Below are 18,801 nucleotides of genomic sequence, written 5' to 3' on the forward strand. Positions count from 1 at the left end.
AAAATGCTGTCCTTTTTCCACTGAATGAATTTAGCTCCCTTGTCAAATATCAAGTGACCATAGGTATGCGGGTTCATTTCTGGGTCTTCAATTCTGTTCCATTGATCGTCCTTTCTGTCTCTGTACCAATACCAAGCAGTTTTTATCACTACTGCTCTGTAGTACAGTTTGAGGTCCGGAATGGTGATTCCCCCAGAGGTTCTTTTATTGTTGAGAATAGTTCTCGCTATCCTAGGTTTTTTGTTATTCCAAATGAATTTGTAAATTGCTCTTTCTATCTCTATGAAGAATTGATTTGGAATTTTGATGGGTATTGCATTGAATCTGTAGATTGCTTTTGGCAGGATAGCCATTTTTACTAAATTAATCCTGCCAATCCAGGAGCATGGGAGATCTTTCCATCTTCTGAGATGTTCTTCAATTTCTTTCTTGAGAGACTGGAAGTTCTTGTCATACAGATCTTTCACTTGCTTTGTTAGATTCACTCCAAGATAATTTATTTTATTCGTGGCTATTGTGAAGGGTGTCATTTCCCTGATTTCTTTCTCTGCCTGTTTATCCTTTGAGTAGAAGAAGGCTACTGATTTGTTTGAGTTGATTTTATATCCAGCCACATTGCTAAAGTTGTTTATCAGGTTTAGGAGTTCTCTGGTGGAAGTTTTAGGTTCACTTAAGTATACTATCATATCATCTGCAAATAGTGAAATTTTGACTTCTTCCTTTCCTATCTGTATCCCTTTGACTTCCTTTTGTTGTCTAATTGCTCTAGCTAAGACTTCCAGTACTATATTGAATAGGTAAGGTGAGAGTGGGCAGCCTTGCCTAGTCCCTGATCTTAGTGGGATTGCTTCAAGTTTCTCTCCATTTAGTTTGATGTTGGCTACTGGCTTGCTGTATATTGCTTTTACTATGTTTAGATATGGGCCTTGTATTCCTGATCTTTCCAAGACTTTTAACATGAAGGGATGTTGAATTTTGTCAAATGCTTTCTCAGCATCTAGTGATATGACCATGTGGTTTTTCTCTTTGAGTTTATTTATGTAGTGGATTACATTGATGGATTTCCGAATATTGAACCATCCCTGCATTCCTGGGATAAAGCCTACTTGATCTTGATGGATAATTGTTTTGATGTGTTGTTGGATTCGGTTTGCGAGAATTTTATTGAGTATTTTTGCATCAATATTCATAAGAGAGATTGGTCTGTAGTTCTCTTTCTTTGTTGGGTCTTTCTGTGGTTTAGGTATGAGTGTAATGGTAGCTTCATAGAATGAATTGGGTAGTGTTCCTTCTGTTTCTATTCGATGGAATAACTTGAAGAGGATTGGTATTAGGTCTTCCTTGAAGGTCTGAAAGAATTCTGCACTGAAACCATCTGGCCCCGGACATTTTTTGGTGGGAAGATTTTTAATGACTGTGTCTATTTCTTTAGGCGTTATGGGACTGTTTAGGTGGTTTATCTGCTCCTCGTTTAACTTTGGTACCTGGTATCTATCTAGAAAATTGTCCATTTCCTCCAGATTTTCCAATTTTGTTGAGTATAGGCCTTTGTAGTAGGATCTGATAATTTTTTTAATTTCCTCTGTTTCTGTTGTTATGTCTCCCTTTTCAGTTCTGATTTTATTAATTTGAATGCTGTCTCTGCGCCCTTTGGTTAGTCTGGCTAAGGGTTTGTCTATCTTGTTGATTTTCTCAAAGAACCAGCTCCTGGTTTTGTTGATATTTTGTATAGTTCTTTTTGTTTCGACTTGGTTGATTTCAGCCCTGATTTTGACTATCTCCTGTCGTCTACTCCTCTTGGGTATACTAGCTTCTTTTTGTTCTAATGCTTTCAGGTTTGCTGTCAAGTTGTTGATGTATGCTCTTTCCACTTTCTTTTTGTGAGCACTTAGAGCTATGATTTTTCCTCTTAGTACTGCTTTCAATGAGTCCCACATGTTTTGATATGATGTGTCCTCATTTTCATTTAAATCTAAAAAGTCTTTAATTTCTTTCTTAATTTCTTCCTTGACCAAGTTATCATTGAGTAGAGCATTGTTCAGTTGCCAAGTGTATGTCGGTTTTCTGATGTTTTTGTCCATGTCAAAGACAAGTCTTAATCCATGGTGGTCTGATAAGGTGCTGGGGATTATTTCAATCTTTTTGTATCTGTTGAGGCCTGTTTTGTGACCAATTATATGGTCTATTTTCGAGAAGGTACCATGAGGTGCTGAGAAGAAGGTGTATTCTTTTGTTTTAGGATGAAATGTTCTATAGATGTCAGTTAAGTCCAACTGGTTCATAACTTCTGTTAGTTTCATTGTGTCTCGATTTAGTTTCTGTTTCCATGATCTGTCCATAGCTGAGAGTGGGGTGTTGAAATCTCCCACTATTATTGTGTAGGGTGCAATGTATGCTTTAAGTTTTAGTAATGTGTCTTTTATGTATGTGGGTGCCCTTACATTTGGGGCATAGATGTTGAGAATTGCAAGTTCCTCTTGGTACATTTTTCCTTTCATGAATATGAAGTGTCCTTCTTTATCTTTTTTGATTACTTCTGGTTGAAAACTGATTTTATTTGATATTAGAATCGCTACTCCAGCTTGTTTCTTGGGACCATTTGCTTGGTAGATTGTTTTCCAACCTTTTACTCTGAGGTAGTGTCTGTCCTTTCCACAGAGGTGCGTTTCCTGAATGCAGCAAAATGTTGGGTCCTGTTTACGTATCCAGTCTGATAGTCTATGTCTTTTTACTGGAGAATTGAGTCCATTGATATTAAGAGATATTAAGGAAAAATGAGTGTTGTTTCCTGTTATTTTTGTTATTGGCAGTGGAGATATGTTTGTGTAGCTACCTTCTTTTACGGTTTTTGGAAGATTACTTTCCTGCTTTTTCCAGGTTGTAGTTTCCCTCCTTGTGATGGAGTTTTCCACCAATTATCCTTTGAAGTGCTGGGTTTGTGTTGAGATACTGTGTAAATTTGGATTTGTCATGGAATATTTTGGTTTCTCCATCAATAATGATTGACAGTTTTGCTGGGTATAGTAGTCTGGGCTGACATTTATGTTCTTTTAGGGTCTGTATGATATCAGTCCAGGATCTTCTGGCTTTTATGGTCTCTGGTGAGAAGTCTGGTGTAATTCTTATAGGTCTGCCTTTATATGTTACTTTGCCTTTTTCCCTTACTGCTTTTAGTATTTTTTCTTTGTTTTGTACATTTGATGTTTTGACTATTATGTGGCGGGAAGTATTTCTTTTCTGGTCTAAACTATTTGGAGTTCTGTAGGCTTCTTGTATATTTATGGACATCTCTTTCTTTAGGTTAGGGAAGTTTTCCTCTATAATTTTGTTGAGAATATTTACTGGTCCTTTAAGTTGGGAGTCTTCCCCCTCATCTATTCCTATTATCCTTAGGTTTGGCCTTCTCATTGTGTCTTGGATTTCTTGTATATTTTGGGTTAGTAGCTTTTTGTATTTTGCATTTTCTTTGACAGTTGTGTCAATGTTTTCCATGGTATCTTCTGCACATGAGATTCTCTCTTCCATCTCTTGTATTCTGTTGGTAATACTTGTATCTATGACTCCTGATCGTTTTTTTAAGTTTTCTATCTCCAGGGTGTTCTCCCTTTGTGATTTCTTTATTGTTTCTACTTCCGTTTTTAGATCCTGCATGGTTTTGTTTAATTCCTTCTCCCATTTGGTTGCATTTTCTTGTAATTCCTTAAGGGATTTTTGTGTTTCCTCTCTAAGGGTTTCTATCTGTTCTTTGAGAGTGTTATTTATGTCTTTCTTAAAGTCCTCTATCATCATCATGAGAAGTGATTTTAATTCTGAATCCTGCTTTTCTGGTGTGATGGGGTGTTCAGGGCTTGCTATGATGGGGGAACTGGGTTCTGATGATGCCATGTAACTTTGGTTTCTGTTGCTTACGTTCTTGCGCCTGCCTTTTGCCATCTGGTTAATTCTAGTGTTACCTGTACTTCTGTCTCTGATTGAAGCCTGTCTTTCCAGTTGTCTCGCTTTTGTTTGGTGTTCTAGGAGTCCAGATGTCTTTGTGATTTTTTTCCAGCTGCCCTGATTACAGTGGTATCTCTAGGATGCCTCAGGATATGGTGCCTCCAAGGTAGCAGTCCAGCTAGATGTCTGCTGTTCTGGGTGCAGTGTCTCCTCTTGGATATCTCAGGGTATGTTGTCTGACACTCTGAGTTCAGTTGTTCCTCTGTGGCTCTGGGTTGAGCGGACCTTCCAGTATGTCTCAGGTGGAATCCAGGGTCCACACAACTGCAGACCTGGTAGAGGTCTGGTCTGGGACTCAGACCCTGCAGGCCTCAGACCGGAGGGGGGGCGAGCAGCAGAAGGAGCGTGCTAGCACTGGCTATGGGTTGTATGGATCCCCCAGAATGTGTCTGGGGGGCTCCTGGGTGCACTCACTCGCAGGCCTCAGACTGCAGGAGGGGCGAGCGGCGGGAGGGGCGTGCTAGCGCTGGCTATGGGTTCTATGGATCCCCCAGAATGTGTCTGGGGGGCTCCTGGGTGCACTCACTCGCAGGCCTCAGACTGCAGGAGGGGCGAGCGGCGGAAGGGGCGTGCTAGCGCTGGCTATGGATTCTATGGATCCCCCAGAATGTGTCTGGGGGGCTCCTGGGTGCACTTACCCGCAGGCCTCAGACTGCAGGAGGGGCAAGTGGCAGAAGGGGCGTGCTAGCGCTGGCTATGGGTTCTATGGATCCCCCAGAATGTGTCTGGGGGGCTCCTGGGTGCACTTACCCGCAGGCCTCAGACTGCAGGAGGGGCGAGCGGCGGAAGGGGCGTGCTAGTGCTGGCTATGGATTCTATGGATCCCCCAGAATGTGTCTGGGGGGCTCCTGGGTGCACTCACTCGCAGGCCTCAGACTGCAGGAGGGGCGAGCCTAGTCATAGATTTTAAAAGACTGTTTTTTTATTATCCCATTGCATCCTAACGACAGAAAGTGCTTCCCTTTCAGTGTTCCTGCTATAAATTTTAGAGAACCTATGAAGAGATATCAATGGAAGGTCTTGCCTCAGGGTATGGCTAACAGTCCTACCTTGTGCCAAAAGTTTGTGGCTTCCGCCATAGAGGGTGTTAGAACCATGTGGAAGCAAATCTATATGATTCATTTCATGGATGATATTTTAATAGCAGGGAAAGATGGAAAACAGGTATTCCAGTGCTTTGATGATCTTAAAACAGCTTTACAGGCTGCAGGATTACAAATAGTACCAGAAAAGGTGCAATTACAAGATCCATATACTTATTTAGGATTTCAGATTAATGGTCCACATATTATTAATAGTAAGGCCACCTTGAGGACTGATTCCCTTAAGACACTTAATGATTTTCAAAAATTATTGGGAGACATTAATTGGCTATGACCATATTTGAAACTCACAACAGGAGAATTGAAGCCTCTGTTTGAGATTCTCAAAGGAGATCCTGACCCTAAGTCTCACAGGGCTCTAACAGAGGAGGGTAGAAAAGCCTTAAAGAAGGTTGAGAATGCTATTTCATCCCAATTTGTAACTCATATTAATTATTGTAAGCCTTTATATTTTATTTTTAACACTAAAATAACTCCTACTGCAGTTTTTTGGCAAACTGCACCCATATTATGGGTCCATCTTCCCTCATCCCCTAAGAAGGTTCTTTATCCATACTATGTTGCTGTAGCTGATATTATGTTGGGCAGAGATAACAGTCAAAAATGTTTTGGAAAGGATCCTGATGTAATAGTACAACCCTATACAAGGTATCAGGTTGATTGGCTTATGCAGAGTTCTGAAGTCTGGCCTATTGCATGTGCTTCATTTGCTGGTCAGATAGATAATCGTTATCCATCAGATAAATTGATTCAGTTTTGTAATTGTCATGAATTTGTTTTTCCATCTCATACTGCACATGCACCTATCGAGGAAGCATTGCTAGTTTTTACTGATGGTTCCTCATCAGAAACAGCTGCTCATGCCTTTCAAGATCAAGTAGTCTCCTTTGCTATATCATCTGTATCAGCTTAATTGATTGAATTACATGCTATTATTGCTGTGTTTCAAGCATTTCCAAATCAACCCATTAACATTTATACAGATAGCTCATATATAGCTCAATCTATCCCTCTGCTAGAAACTGCTGCACAAATAAAGCATTCCTCAGAAGCAGCCGATATGTTTTTACAGTGTCAATAATTAATTTTGAGGAAAAGGTGTAAATTCTTTATAGGACACCTGAGAGCCCACACTGGGCTACCAGGTCCTCTCTCTGAGGGAAACACCAAGGCAGATCTAGCTACTCGTGTAGCTTCAGTGACTTTATCAGATCCGCCATCTAATTTGGATCAGACCATAAAGGTTCATAAGTTATATCACCTTAATTCTAAAACTTTAAAAATTATGTTTAAAATTACCAGAGAACAAGCTAGACAAATTGTTAAACAATGTCAATCATGTGTTAAACTTTTACCAGTTCCTCATTTGGGCGTAAATCCAAAGGGACTGATACCAAACAGTATCTGGCAAATGGATGTTACTCATTATAATGAATTTGGCAAGCAAAAATATATACATGTATGTGTAGATACATACAGTGGTTTCATTTATGCGACATTACAATCTGGAGAAACAAGCAAGCATGTGATCACTCATATGCTTGCTACAATTGCTGTATTGGGTGTGCCTAAACAAATAAAGACTGACAATGGCCCAGGTTATACAAGCTCCAGTTTCCACCAATTCTGTGAAAACTGGGAATACTACATAAAACGTGTATTCCATATAATCCACAGGGCCAAGGTATGGTAGAAAGGGCACATCGAACCATTAAATGTCAATTTGAAAAAATTTAAAAGGGGGAATGGTACCCTACCAAGGGATCCCCCAGAAATATCCTTCATCACACACTCTTTATTTTAAATTTTTTAACTTTGGATTCTGAAGGAAAATCTGCTGCAGATAGATTCTGGCATCCTGATACCAAAAAGAATTTTGCAACAGTCCTCTGGAAAGACCCATTAACTGGAACCTGGAACGGACCAGATCCAGTGCTTATCTGGGGAAGAGGTTCATGTCTGCATATGCATGTGCATATCCAAACTGCAGATGCCGCACGCTGGCTGCCAGAGAGATTGATTAAACAAATAGACAACAATAACAAATCCAGGGAGGAGTAAACTCCCTGAGAAGCATATTTTTTCTTTGCAGGAAACATGAAGGTGCTTCTTAATTGCCTTCAAACTGGAACAAATCAACCAGCAAACCTGACTTGGGAAGTCCTCGACATCACCACCCGTACCTCCAGGGTGGCTCTATTAGACTCTTGGTTCCCCAACTTATGATTTAGTGGGGAACATTATTTATACCCAAGAGAAAACCCACTACCACAGTTACTATAGTTGTTTTTTAGGTTTGAGATTGACTAGAGCAGGAACAGGGATTTCCTTGCTTGTTTTGTTAAGATCAAAGCTATGATCAGTTCTGTATTTCTATAGATTTAGATTCTTCTATAAGACATTTGTAAACAGAATAGAAGAGGCTTACACTTTTTACCCCTCAGACAGAGGGAGTTATGTGTTGCCCTTTAAAAAGAGTGTTGTTGTTATGCTGATTATTCAGGCATTGTTAAGTCTCTTGTCTCTCAGGTCCATGCTGTTCAACAAACTGATGGCTTTTGTACAACAGGTAGATGCTATTCAAATGAAACCCATTCAGATCCGTTGTTACAGGCTGGAAGTAGGGGATTGTAAAACTTCTGTCATCAAGACTAACGAGGATTATCCCCTAACTTATGCGCTAAGCCAGATAGTCAAAGACGGGTAAGAGAACACTTCAAGAAGACCCTTGCCCCTAAAAACGGAGGTCTCACCATCCTAAGACAGGAGCTCAACCAATGGCTGTCGAGTATCCAATGACGGGAAAGGGAGGCTGGGGTCATTTGTTCCAACCTAAGACAGGCACAGTTTCCGCAACAGAGAAGCAGGAGAAAATTACTTAGATTTGCTTAACTGAGGAAAATGTCTGGCTGTACAGGTGCCATCAATTTCATAAATTTCAAACAAAAAATATTATTCAACAAAGAAAGTCATTCTATGATAATAAATAATGATAATAATAAATGATAATAAAAACCAATTAACCACAGGAACATATGAATCCCTTTATTCACCTAGGCAAGAAGCTTCAAAGTATTTGAGACAAAACATGATACTAACTGCATCAGAAAATACAAGCCCACAAGAGACTCAATAACTCTTCAGTCAAGAGAACAACTTAAAGGATAAAAAGTATATTAGAGCTTTGGACAGCAGACTGAATTAACTGACATCTATAAAATTCTTGCCTAGTTACTGTTCTTGTTGCTGTGAAGAAGTAGGCAGACAAATGCAATTTAAGAGAGAGAGGTTTCTTTACCTTGGCTCATTGTTCCTGGTGGGGAAGTCACAGCAGGCAGACATTTGGAGTAAGTAGATTAAGGCTAGTGCTCTACCAGCTCTCTAGTTTTACAAAGCCGAGGGAATGGTGCTACCCACTTTTATGGTGGGTTTTTCCACCTCAATTAAGCTAATCTAAGTAATTTTCACAATCGTGTCCAGAAGCTCATCTTCCAGGTGATTCTATATCTTGTCAAATTGCTAATCAACATTAACCAACACAAGTCTTTACCCGGTAGCAGAATGCATTTTCTTATCAAGTGTGGAACAAACATGTACCAAGACACGTTTTATTCTGAGTCACAAGTCCCATCAAATAATTAAAACCATGAAATGTATGTTCTCTGATTATGGAATTAATTGGAAATCAAAACCACAACTCAGAAAAAATTCTCAAATATAGCAAAATTAAGAAACTTAGTATTGGGGCTGGAGAGATGGCTCAGCTATTAAGAGCACCAAATGCTCTTCCAGAGGCCCCTGAGTTCAATTCCCAGCAACCACATGATGGCTTACAACCATCTGTAATGGGATCTAATGCCCTCTTCTGGTGTGTCTGAAGACAACAAGTGTACTTAAACACATAAAATAAATAAATCTTTAAAAAAAAAAAAAAAAAAAACTCTGAGAAAGAGAGAGAATGAGAGAGAGAGAGAGAGAGACCCACAGGCAGGTGGATCTCTGACTTAAGGTCATCCTGGTCTACAAGAGCAAGTTCCAAGACAGTCAGAGATACACAAAGAAACACTATCTCAAAAAAAAAAAAAAAAAAAAGAGGAGGAAAAAGAAAAAAGAAAGAAAGAAATCTAGTACTGAATAACTCCTGAGGCAAAGAAGAAAAATGGTAAGTTAAAAGGTAAACTGAAGTGAACTTGTGTTGCAGCCTGAGCTGCCTCACGTTGGGCACCAAAAATGTTGTGGCCCGACCTACCCCACGCTTGGAGGCCAAAATGTCACAGACCGCAGTCAGTATTGGAACCTGCACTGCCAAAAGCCTTGGGGGCTAAATTGTTAGAGCCTGCACTGCCCCAAGCTGCTCAAGAGAGTGAAGACGGACACGAAGAATGGAGACCAGACAGAGTGTGATTCAATCCCGTTTATTCTTCAGTCTCTCTTCTTCTCTCCAAGTCTCTTGTTCCTAGTCCAAGTCCCAAGTCTCGAGTTCCTAGTCCCTAGTTCATAGTCCCTAGTGCCTCCAAGTTCCAAGTTACTTCTTCCAAGTGCTAAGTGCCTAATGTCTAAATCTAAGTTCTTCCTCCAAGTGCCAAGTGCCTAATACCTAATAAGTTCTTCTGTCTGCTTCTCACCTTTTATATGTCTCACTTCTAAGCCATGCCTTTAAATCACGCCTTTAAGTCATGCCCTTAGGTCTTGTCTCTAAATCTGATCTCTAAGTCACACACCTTTAAGTCTCACACACCCAAGGGAAAATCCTGGGTATCTAAAACAAGATGTTATCAGAGTGTGCTCAGCTGTTGTAGGCTATTGTAATCAAGTCTCTTGTCAGGTATATTGGCTCAAGATAGCTGCAAGGATGATAGCCACCTTCTGTCGGCTCCCCATAAACTTGATGACAAGCCTGTCAGAATTTATAACAAATCCTTCCTCGGGACACCATTATAGGTATGTACCACCATGCTCTGCTTCTCTTGGTATTTATGGAAGCACAGGGAGTTGGTAATCAGACCCTACCTGTTAACTCCTTAAAAGCTCATTGTACCTCCTCCTTCAGCATCTCTACCCATCATGACTGGGAAGAAATGGTATTTGCGACTGGAGGTGTTTATGGAGAGGTAAACTTCATTTCCTGGCTTCCTGTGGTACTGCTGGCTCCTCTGGCTGACACATGTGGTATCATCCTCGTGTCAATGCATTTGGGTTTTCACTTTACATTCTGTTGCTTATGTTATTTAGCATGTACCTACGCCTTTATGACAAAGCTACCAAAGGAGATGCATATAGCTTTGAACTAAGAAAAAAATTATGAGATTCAAGAATTGACCCAGAGGTGAAGTGCTTGTCTCACAGATTAGCATAAAGCCCTAGGTTTGATCCCTAGCCTTAAAAAACCACAATAAAAATAATAAGCAAAATAGGAAAATTCTGTAGGACATTGTTTGGTCCCTGGTGGAATGCCTGTCCCAACAGTTACTAGTATCTGTAAGTGGGCAACTGATAGAAAAAAAATGTCACACCACTTGTTCTGGCTCTGGTGCTTCAAGAATATAGGAACTATAGTAGGTTAAAGGAGAGAGTGCAAAGCAAAAGAAACATATCATCAGAGCAATACAATGTCAAACCTCACCAAGTAGAGGGGCTAGAAAACTGATTGAATAGTTAAAGGCATTTACCTTCTTGCAGAGGCCATGGGTTCAGTCCATGGCACATGTGTGGTAACTGGCTGTAACTTCAGTTCCATGGAGCCTGTTAGAGCTAGTCATGGTTGTCAAATTGACTAGCTCTGCAATCAACTATAACAGAAGTTGCTGAGTGTTCCTGTAAAGGTTTTTCTTCATCAGATTATTTGAAGTAAGAAGATCTGTCCTAAATGTGAGCAGCACCTTCTGGTGGCAACACAGATAGAAGACTTGGGAGAAGGAAACATTGGTTTTACCTGCTTGCTCTCACTCTTACTGACAAGTTTATCTATCCTGTTGCTGTAATATTTCTTCCCCAGTATTAAAACCTATTTCCTTGGGCTTCCAATATAGATAGAAGATCAGGAGCTATCTAGGAATCCTCCAGGCCTTCAACACCAGATTGAAACTACTGCAACACACAGCCTTGTGAACTGAGCAAATGCATGATAAACAGCTCGTCATGAACTCACTCTCTGAAATGTAAACCAAATAAATTCTCCATAAGCTGCTCTTGGTCATGGTATTTTATCACAACAACAACAACAAAAAAAAAAAAAAAAAAAAAAAAAAAAAAAAAAAAAAAAAAAAAAAAAAAAAAAAAAAAAACAGAAATTGAGAACAGAAAGTGGATTATTGCCTTAAAGAATTGTGGGGAACCGACAGAAGGCGGCTATCATCCTTGCAGCCATCTTGAGCCAATATACCTGACAAGAGATTTGATTACAATAGCCTACAACAGCTGAGCATATTCTGATAACATCTTGTTTTAGATACCCAGGATTTTCCCTTGGGTGTGTGAGACTTAAAGGTGTGTGACTTAAGGGCGTGACTTAGAGAACAGATTTAGAGACAAGACCTAAGGGCATGACTTAAAGGCGTATCTTATAGGTGAGACATAAAAGGCAAGAGGCAGACAGAAGAAATTATTATTAGGTATTAGGCACTTGGAGGAAGAACTTAGATTTAGACATTAGGCACTAGAACTTGGAAGAAGTAACTTGGAACTTGGAGGCACTAGGGACTAGGAACTAGGGACTAGGAACTCAAGACTTGGGACTTGGACTAGGAAGAGAGACTAAAGAATAAACGAGATTGAATCACACTCGTCTCCATTCCTCGCATCTGTCCTCACACTCTCTCTTGCTGAACCCCTACCCACAGACCAGAGTAGCATGGGGCAGCTCGGGCCGCAACAAAGAATATGATTGGGTTTTGGAAGATTATAAATGAGTTTGGAATTTGCTCTAGAAAAGCAGTTAAACGCTGTTAAGCAGAGTTTAATGGTCCATTCTAGTAAGAAACCTAGAAGACAGTAGTGCTGAAAGTAATGCAGACTATAGAGGCACAATTCATAAGGTTTCAGAAAGAAGCAAAGAATGAATTATCAATAGGGCTAAAAGCCACTTCTGTGATATTTTGGAAATATCTGACTATTTTATGCCCATATGTAATGGCCCAGGCAACCACCGTTTTCCTGCTGCTCTGGCTCTGGACTGCTGCTCTGGCTATCTAGAAACACCGGCCCTGGCACCCAGGAGATGCCAGCATGGTGGCTGGCTCTGCCAGTTCACCATGCTGCCCCCACAAAGCTTGGCTAAGCCCCTGATAATACCTGCCATCCTCGTGGTATCTGGTAGAAAGAAGACTCTTAAAGCTTAATGATTATCTAAAGGATTTATATATTTAGAAATGTTCAATTAACAAGACGCCCACACAATTAGAGTTGTTACCCACTATCTAACCTTTTGATAGAAGTTGCTACCCAGGACAGCTTTCAACCCATCTGTGGTTCTCCATGGCTGCTCCCTCTCCTCTCTCCTCCCCTTCCTCACTGCCCAATCACAGAGCTTTATTGCAAATGTAGCAGGAAAATATCCCACTACACCCATATATTGAGAATTTATGTGAGGCTGCAATAAAAAGTAATGGGCTAATGTCTTTGTCAGAGTAAGTTTTGAGCTGTATAACACTGAGTTGTAACATGGTCATTATTGATAAATCTTATGCCAATCTATAATTAAAAAGAGCAAGTAGGACAGAAAGAAATATGAACTGTAGTGGGGGGTGCACTGGGAAGCTTAACATTACAGCCAAGGCATGAGCTGAGAAGGACTAATAGTGAAAGGCATTAGCATCATTAAGGGAAAAGCCTCTTGCTCTGCATTAGAATAGAAAAGGTACCCACCCACATGTTAAGATCCTATCCCTCTAAGCTTCTAAGGGGTTTCCTGCTCCTAGAGAAAAACTGCATACAAAAAACTGGTAATGTAATTCAAGGGGCACAGGATCCATCCCAAGCTGGCAGTCAAACATGGCAGAGTAGTCACATGGTTCTCCCTTTGAAGACATGAAAAGATGCAAGGATAAAGGGATTATGGAAACTTTCTCCATGGTTTTAAAAAGCCATTGAGGACAGGCAACAAGGGGCAGTGCTAGAATCACTCCAAAAATATTCTTAGAAGACACCATATCAGGCTATAAAAATGAAACATGAGTTGCAGAGGAGACCTCAATATGCTGGAGATACAAGAGACATCTGCCAAGGATAATTAGATATGGAACTAGCCTCAGAGAGTGGTCTATATCACTGGCAGCAAAGCATGAGGGGTAGGGAAATCTAAAAACTTGGTGTTGTCTTAGTTAGGGCTTTATTGCTGTGGAGAGACACCATGACCAAGGCAACTTTTGTAAAGGACATTTAATTGGGGCTGCCTTACAGTTTCAAAGGTTCAGTCCATTATCATGATGACAGGAAGCATGACAGCATCCAGGCAGACATGGTACTGAAGGAGGAGCTGAAGTTCTACATTTTGATCTGAAGGCAGTCAGGAAGACGTGTCTCTTCTGCCCTGGGTGGAGCTTAAATACAGGACCTCAAAGCCCACCCTCACAATGACCCACTTCCTTCCTCCAACAAGGCCATACCTACTCCAACAAGGCCACACCTCATTACAGAGCCACTTCCCATGTGCCAAGGATATTTAAACCACCACAACCCTACTGGGTTTCAGTTTTACTTTAGTGTTTCCTCACTGTGTCTCTATTCTTCCCCTTTGAAATGAAAATACATATTCCATGCAATCATGTTGAAAGAATATAACTTGGTGTTTTGTTTTGTTTTGTTTTACAAAAGGTCACAGTTATAAGATTACCTTGAGTTATCTCTCAAAAGAGATTTTTTTGGACTTCGGATTTCTGAACAGCATTGAGATTATTAAAGACTATAAAGGCTTTTAAAATTGGGCTAAATGTATTTTATACCATGAGACTGTCATCAGCCCATAGGAGCCAGAGAGTGGAATGTGATGACTTAAATGAGCAACATCTCCCATGGGCTTGTGCATTTTAACACCTGCTCCAAGTTGGTGCTGTTTGAGAAGTCCAAGGCATAAAGCCTTGGTGGGTCATGCTTTGAGAGTTCATGGCTTCGTCCACTTCCAGTTCACTGTTTCTATGTGCAGCTGCACTATGGCCTCTCAGTTTCCTGCTCTAGTTGCCTGCTGCCATGCCTCCCCCACCATTATGTACCTTCCCTCCAGAAATATAAGCCAATATAAACTCTCCTGTAAGTTGCTTTGGGTTGTGTTTTATCACAGCAACAGAAAATTACCTAATACAGGATCCAATGTCCCTTCTGGCCTGTTAAGGTACCAGGTACACACATAGCAGACATACATGTATGTAGGCAAACACTAACACACATAAAATAAATACAAAAACAAAAGCAAAAAAAAAAAAAAAAAAAACTTGCTGTTTTAGTTTAGGTTATTATTGCTATGAAGAACCACCATGACCAAAGCAACTTGGGTAAGAAAGGGTTTATTCAGCTTACACTTCCACATCACAGTTCCTCTTCAAAGGAAGTCAGGACAGGAACTCAAACAAAGCAGAAACCTGGAGGCAGGAGCTGATGCAGAGGACACAGAAAGGTGCTACTTACTTGTTCTCCACTGCTTGCTCAACCTGCTTTCTTATAGAACCCAAGACCACCAGCCCAGGGATGGTACCACCCACAATGGGTTTGGCCCTCTCCCAACAATCGCTAAGTAAGTGCCTACAGCCAGATCCTATAGAGGCACTTTCTCAACTGAGGTTCCCACCTTGTAGAGAACTCTAGCTTATGTCAAGTTCGCATAAAACCATCCAGCACACTTACCAAGTAGGAAGCAACAACATGGCTCAGCAAGTAGAGTTGCTTGTCACCAAGCCTGACAACGTTCCATCTCTATGACCCACACTGTGGAAGGAGAAAACCAACTCCTGCACATTATTCTCTGACCTATCATGCACACTCGCACATACAAACCATCACACACACACAAGAAAAAAAGAAAGAAAGAAAGAAAGAACGAAAGAAAAAAGGAAAGAAAGAAAGAAAGAAAAGAAAGACAGACAGATAGACAGACCTATCTTAAGGGCTAGACAGAACAGTCAATGGTAAAGAATGTGTGGTGGTTTGAATAAGAATGATCCCTGTAGGTTTATATATTTGAATTCGTAGTTACCAAGGAGTGGTAGGATTTGAAAGGATTAGAAGGATTAAGAGGTGCAGCTTTGTTGGAGAAAGTATGTCGCTAAGGTTTTGAGGTTTCAAAATCCCATGACAAGCCCAGGGTCCTCTCTGCCTACAGATCAGGATACATTATTGCTCCAGCATTTGCCTGCATGCTGCCATGCTTCCTGTCATGATGGATATGGACTCTCTGAAATTGTAAGCAAGCCCCCAATTAAATGGTTTCTCTTATTATAGTTGCCTAGGTCATGGTGTCTCTTCATAGCAATACAATAGTTAAGACAGACTATACTACTCTTACAGAGGACGTATGTTTCAAGCACCCACATCAGGCAACTCACAATCGCCTGTAACTCCATCTTCAAGAGATCCAACACCCTCTTCTGGGCTCCACTGGAACCTGCACACACACATGCATATATTCACACAAAGACACACATATGCACATGGAAATAATAAAAAAAAATTTAATGTTAAGCAACAGGTAGTAATGCTATATACTAAATGAATTTTAATTATGAAATGAAATAGAGAAGTAAAAACTTTCCTTAAACATATATAATAAAGAAAAAGAAGAAAATAAATCTTCCAAACAACTGTCACTGATGCCTAACTTTGAGCTGTGGAAGCAAAATACAGCCCACTTACACAGCTGTAAATTCCTAAGGAGTGGGGAATCATCTTTTAAATTGCAAAAGGCTTACAAGTAGAAACGAATGCCACCCAGAGCTATCTTAGAGTATTTAGATATGGATGAAACACATTTATAAGGTATTGGCTAGTCAGAAACTAAGCAACCAATACTCCTATTTAAAACCTGTCAACAGCTTCTCTAGCTGAAGATATCTGTGGGCCAACTCAGACTTGTTTGTAGAATCATTTAAAGGTGCATATTAGTGCTATAGATTTAGGGTGAAGACTTTTCTGTTGTTTTCTTATAAAACTGCACCCTTTATCTTTCTGGCAGATAACCAAGTCTGTTTGGTGGCTAAAGTAAAATCAGGAACAAGAATGACAGAAGGTAAAGAGAGCTGGTACAGCACTACATGTACCAAGAGTAGAGACCAGTTCTGATCTAACAACTCTTTAAGATGAACACTGAAATAGAACCAACTGTCCAGAGATGAACAGCACTGAAGCAGACTCCCATGAGCTATCCTGCTAGTCAGCAGAATGTCTGAAGCAGATCACAGCCAGACATAATTAACAGCTCAGTATGCCCAGATATGCAGTCTGTTTCAGCAGTGAATTTTTCAAGAACTATTTCCATTTGGTAAGAGCTTATAGTGAACTCCAGTGGATATAGTTCAGTTTATGAGGATCATTTGCTCAGCACGCTTCAAGCTCTAGATGTGATCCCTGATGTGCATACCTGGGGTTGTGGGTGGGACATACGTCTAATTCTAGCATTCAGTAGGAAGAAAAAGCAAATTCAAGGTCAGCCTGCATCATAAAAAAAAACCTACCACAGGGGGAGAGTGGGTGAGAGCTCTAGATGTGATGCCAGATGTGCATACCTGGTATTGTGGGTGGGACACCCACACACAGCAGTGCTGGGGATCTAACCCAGGGCCTTGCTTAGTCTAGGCAGCGCTATACCAGAGTTACACACAGAGCCTCATACAATGCTGAAGGAGGTAGGACTTGAACTGAAATCTAGCTTTAAATAGCCCATGCTGCCATCTCAGATTTTGATTTTTCTTCTTTTTTTAATTTCATGAAAATAACTGTAATGGTAAGCAAGCCAAGGACCATTGCTCAGAGCCCACTAACAGGTAAGATTTTCCAAAACTCCAAGTGCTTTTACATCTAAATGGGAAAGCTGAAAAGATGCCCATGAAGAAAATCCTCAGGCCAAATAAACAAATAAATGAATAAACAAACACTTGGTTAGTGACTGAGTCAATAGCATCACTTGTGCTGAGAAGCACTCTAACAGAGACAAGAAGAACCCCACAAAGAAGCCAAGACAAAAATGAAAAAAAGTAAAGACAAAGAAGCCATTAATTTATAAAGTTTATTATTGTAACAGTTGTTTGAGTGACAACAAAGAAAAGTCCTCTTCCATTTGGTGCAAAGATGCTTCAAGATTATTACCTTGTCTCCAGAGCATGAGAAAAAACTGCCCAAGTCCACTACTAAGCCACCAACTCAAGTCAAGTAATACGTTAGTGAGTCTTTCATAGTGGTCTTGCAGAGAATGTGTCCTTTGAGAGTTTGAGAACTGGCAGATGTGATCTGAAAGAAAACCCATCAAAAGAAGACAAGGTAACCTGACAGCCCATGGGACAGGACTTAGATTGAGATGACAGGAAGTGCAAAGTCTTGTGTGGCCTCAAGCTTGAAAGGAAGAGCTGTCAGCGAGAATGGAATACACGATCCATCAGGCATGGGAGGCTTGTAAGGGACCGTGAACATCCCAACTGCAGTGATCTGTATTCTGACAGGACACACAGTTGCACACCTGACTGGCTGGAGTCATCAGCGCAGCCTGAGCTGACCTCTGGCCTACCCAGCATGTAAGAGAGCGCCCAGCCTTCCACAGGAAGGGAGAACAGAACCACAGGCTCCTGAGTGGGCTGGGCACAGCAGGACACACCTGGGACACACTAATCAAAAAGCAGCAGTAGACTCAGAGGGGAGCTTTCTTCCCTCTGAGGTTTCGTTCAGTTTGTTACTACGGAGACAGTCTCCCTGACTGCTGGTGTGCTTTCCACACTCTGTGAACATTTCCTTTTTCAACAGAGAAGGGGCCTCCAGAACCCTGTGCCGGCCACCAGATCTGACTGGAGTTTAGTGACATTGTTTTGTTTTCATTATGCTTATTTTTAAGATTACTGGAGGCTGGAGAGATGGCTCAGAGGTTAAGAGCACTGCTGCTCTTCCAAAAGACCTGGGTTCAATTCCCAGCACCCACATTGAGCAGCTTTCCAGTTCCAGAGGCAAAACACTAATGCACATAAAAAGTAAATAAATTACCTTAAAAAGAATAATAATAATCTTGGGTACTAAATAGATCATTGATTAAGAGCACATACTATGGGACTGGAGAAATGGCTCAGCAGACAATAAGAATGGCTGCTCTTGGGGCTGGAGAGATGGCTCAGTGGTTAAGAGCACTCACCACTCACTGACTGCTCTTCTAGAGGTCCTAAGTTCAATTCCTAGCAACCATATGGTGGCTCAAAACCATCTGTAATGGGATCCGGCACCCTCTTCTGGTAAGTCTGAAGAGGCTATGGTATACTCATACATAAAATAATAAATAAATCTTTGAAACAAAAACAAAAACAAAAAAAGAATGGCTGCTCTCCCAGAGGACCTGGTTTCAATTTCCAGGACCCACATGGCAGCTCAAAGCTGTCTATAAATCCAGACCCAGGAAGGATCCAATGCCCTCTTCTGACCTCCACAGGCTCCAGGCACACACATGATACATAGATATACATACAGGTAAAACATCCATATAAAAAATAATTGAATAAATTTAGAGGGAAAAAACAAAAGAATG

The 18,801-nt window shown here is 40.8% G+C and overlaps 1 protein-coding gene and 1 long non-coding RNA gene across 3 annotated transcripts in view; one reads left to right on the forward strand and one right to left on the reverse strand.

Moving 5' to 3' along the window:
* The first annotated feature begins 9,812 nt into the window (after positions 1–9,812).
* LOC143441205 (uncharacterized) lies at positions 9,813–11,287 on the forward strand. The gene is made up of 2 exons (XR_013108434.1): positions 9,813–10,040; positions 11,129–11,287. It is a non-coding gene; the product is annotated as an uncharacterized LOC143441205 (long non-coding RNA).
* Positions 11,288–17,293: 6,006 nt separating this feature from the next.
* Cdk5rap1 (CDK5RAP1 mitochondrial tRNA methylthiotransferase) overlaps positions 17,294–18,801 on the reverse strand; it is a 28,539-nt gene continuing 27,031 nt past the window's right edge. For both annotated transcript variants that reach the window (XM_034496764.2, XM_034496765.2), the window contains exon 14: positions 17,294–17,528. In XM_034496764.2, the coding sequence (XP_034352655.1) occupies positions 17,442–17,528 (87 nt within the window). In that variant the 3' untranslated portion in view covers positions 17,294–17,441. The remainder of the gene's footprint in view (positions 17,529–18,801) is intronic.

This window comes from Arvicanthis niloticus, chromosome 2, assembly GCF_011762505.2.
Source record: "Arvicanthis niloticus isolate mArvNil1 chromosome 2, mArvNil1.pat.X, whole genome shotgun sequence".
Lineage (NCBI taxonomy): Eukaryota > Metazoa > Chordata > Mammalia > Rodentia > Muridae > Arvicanthis > Arvicanthis niloticus.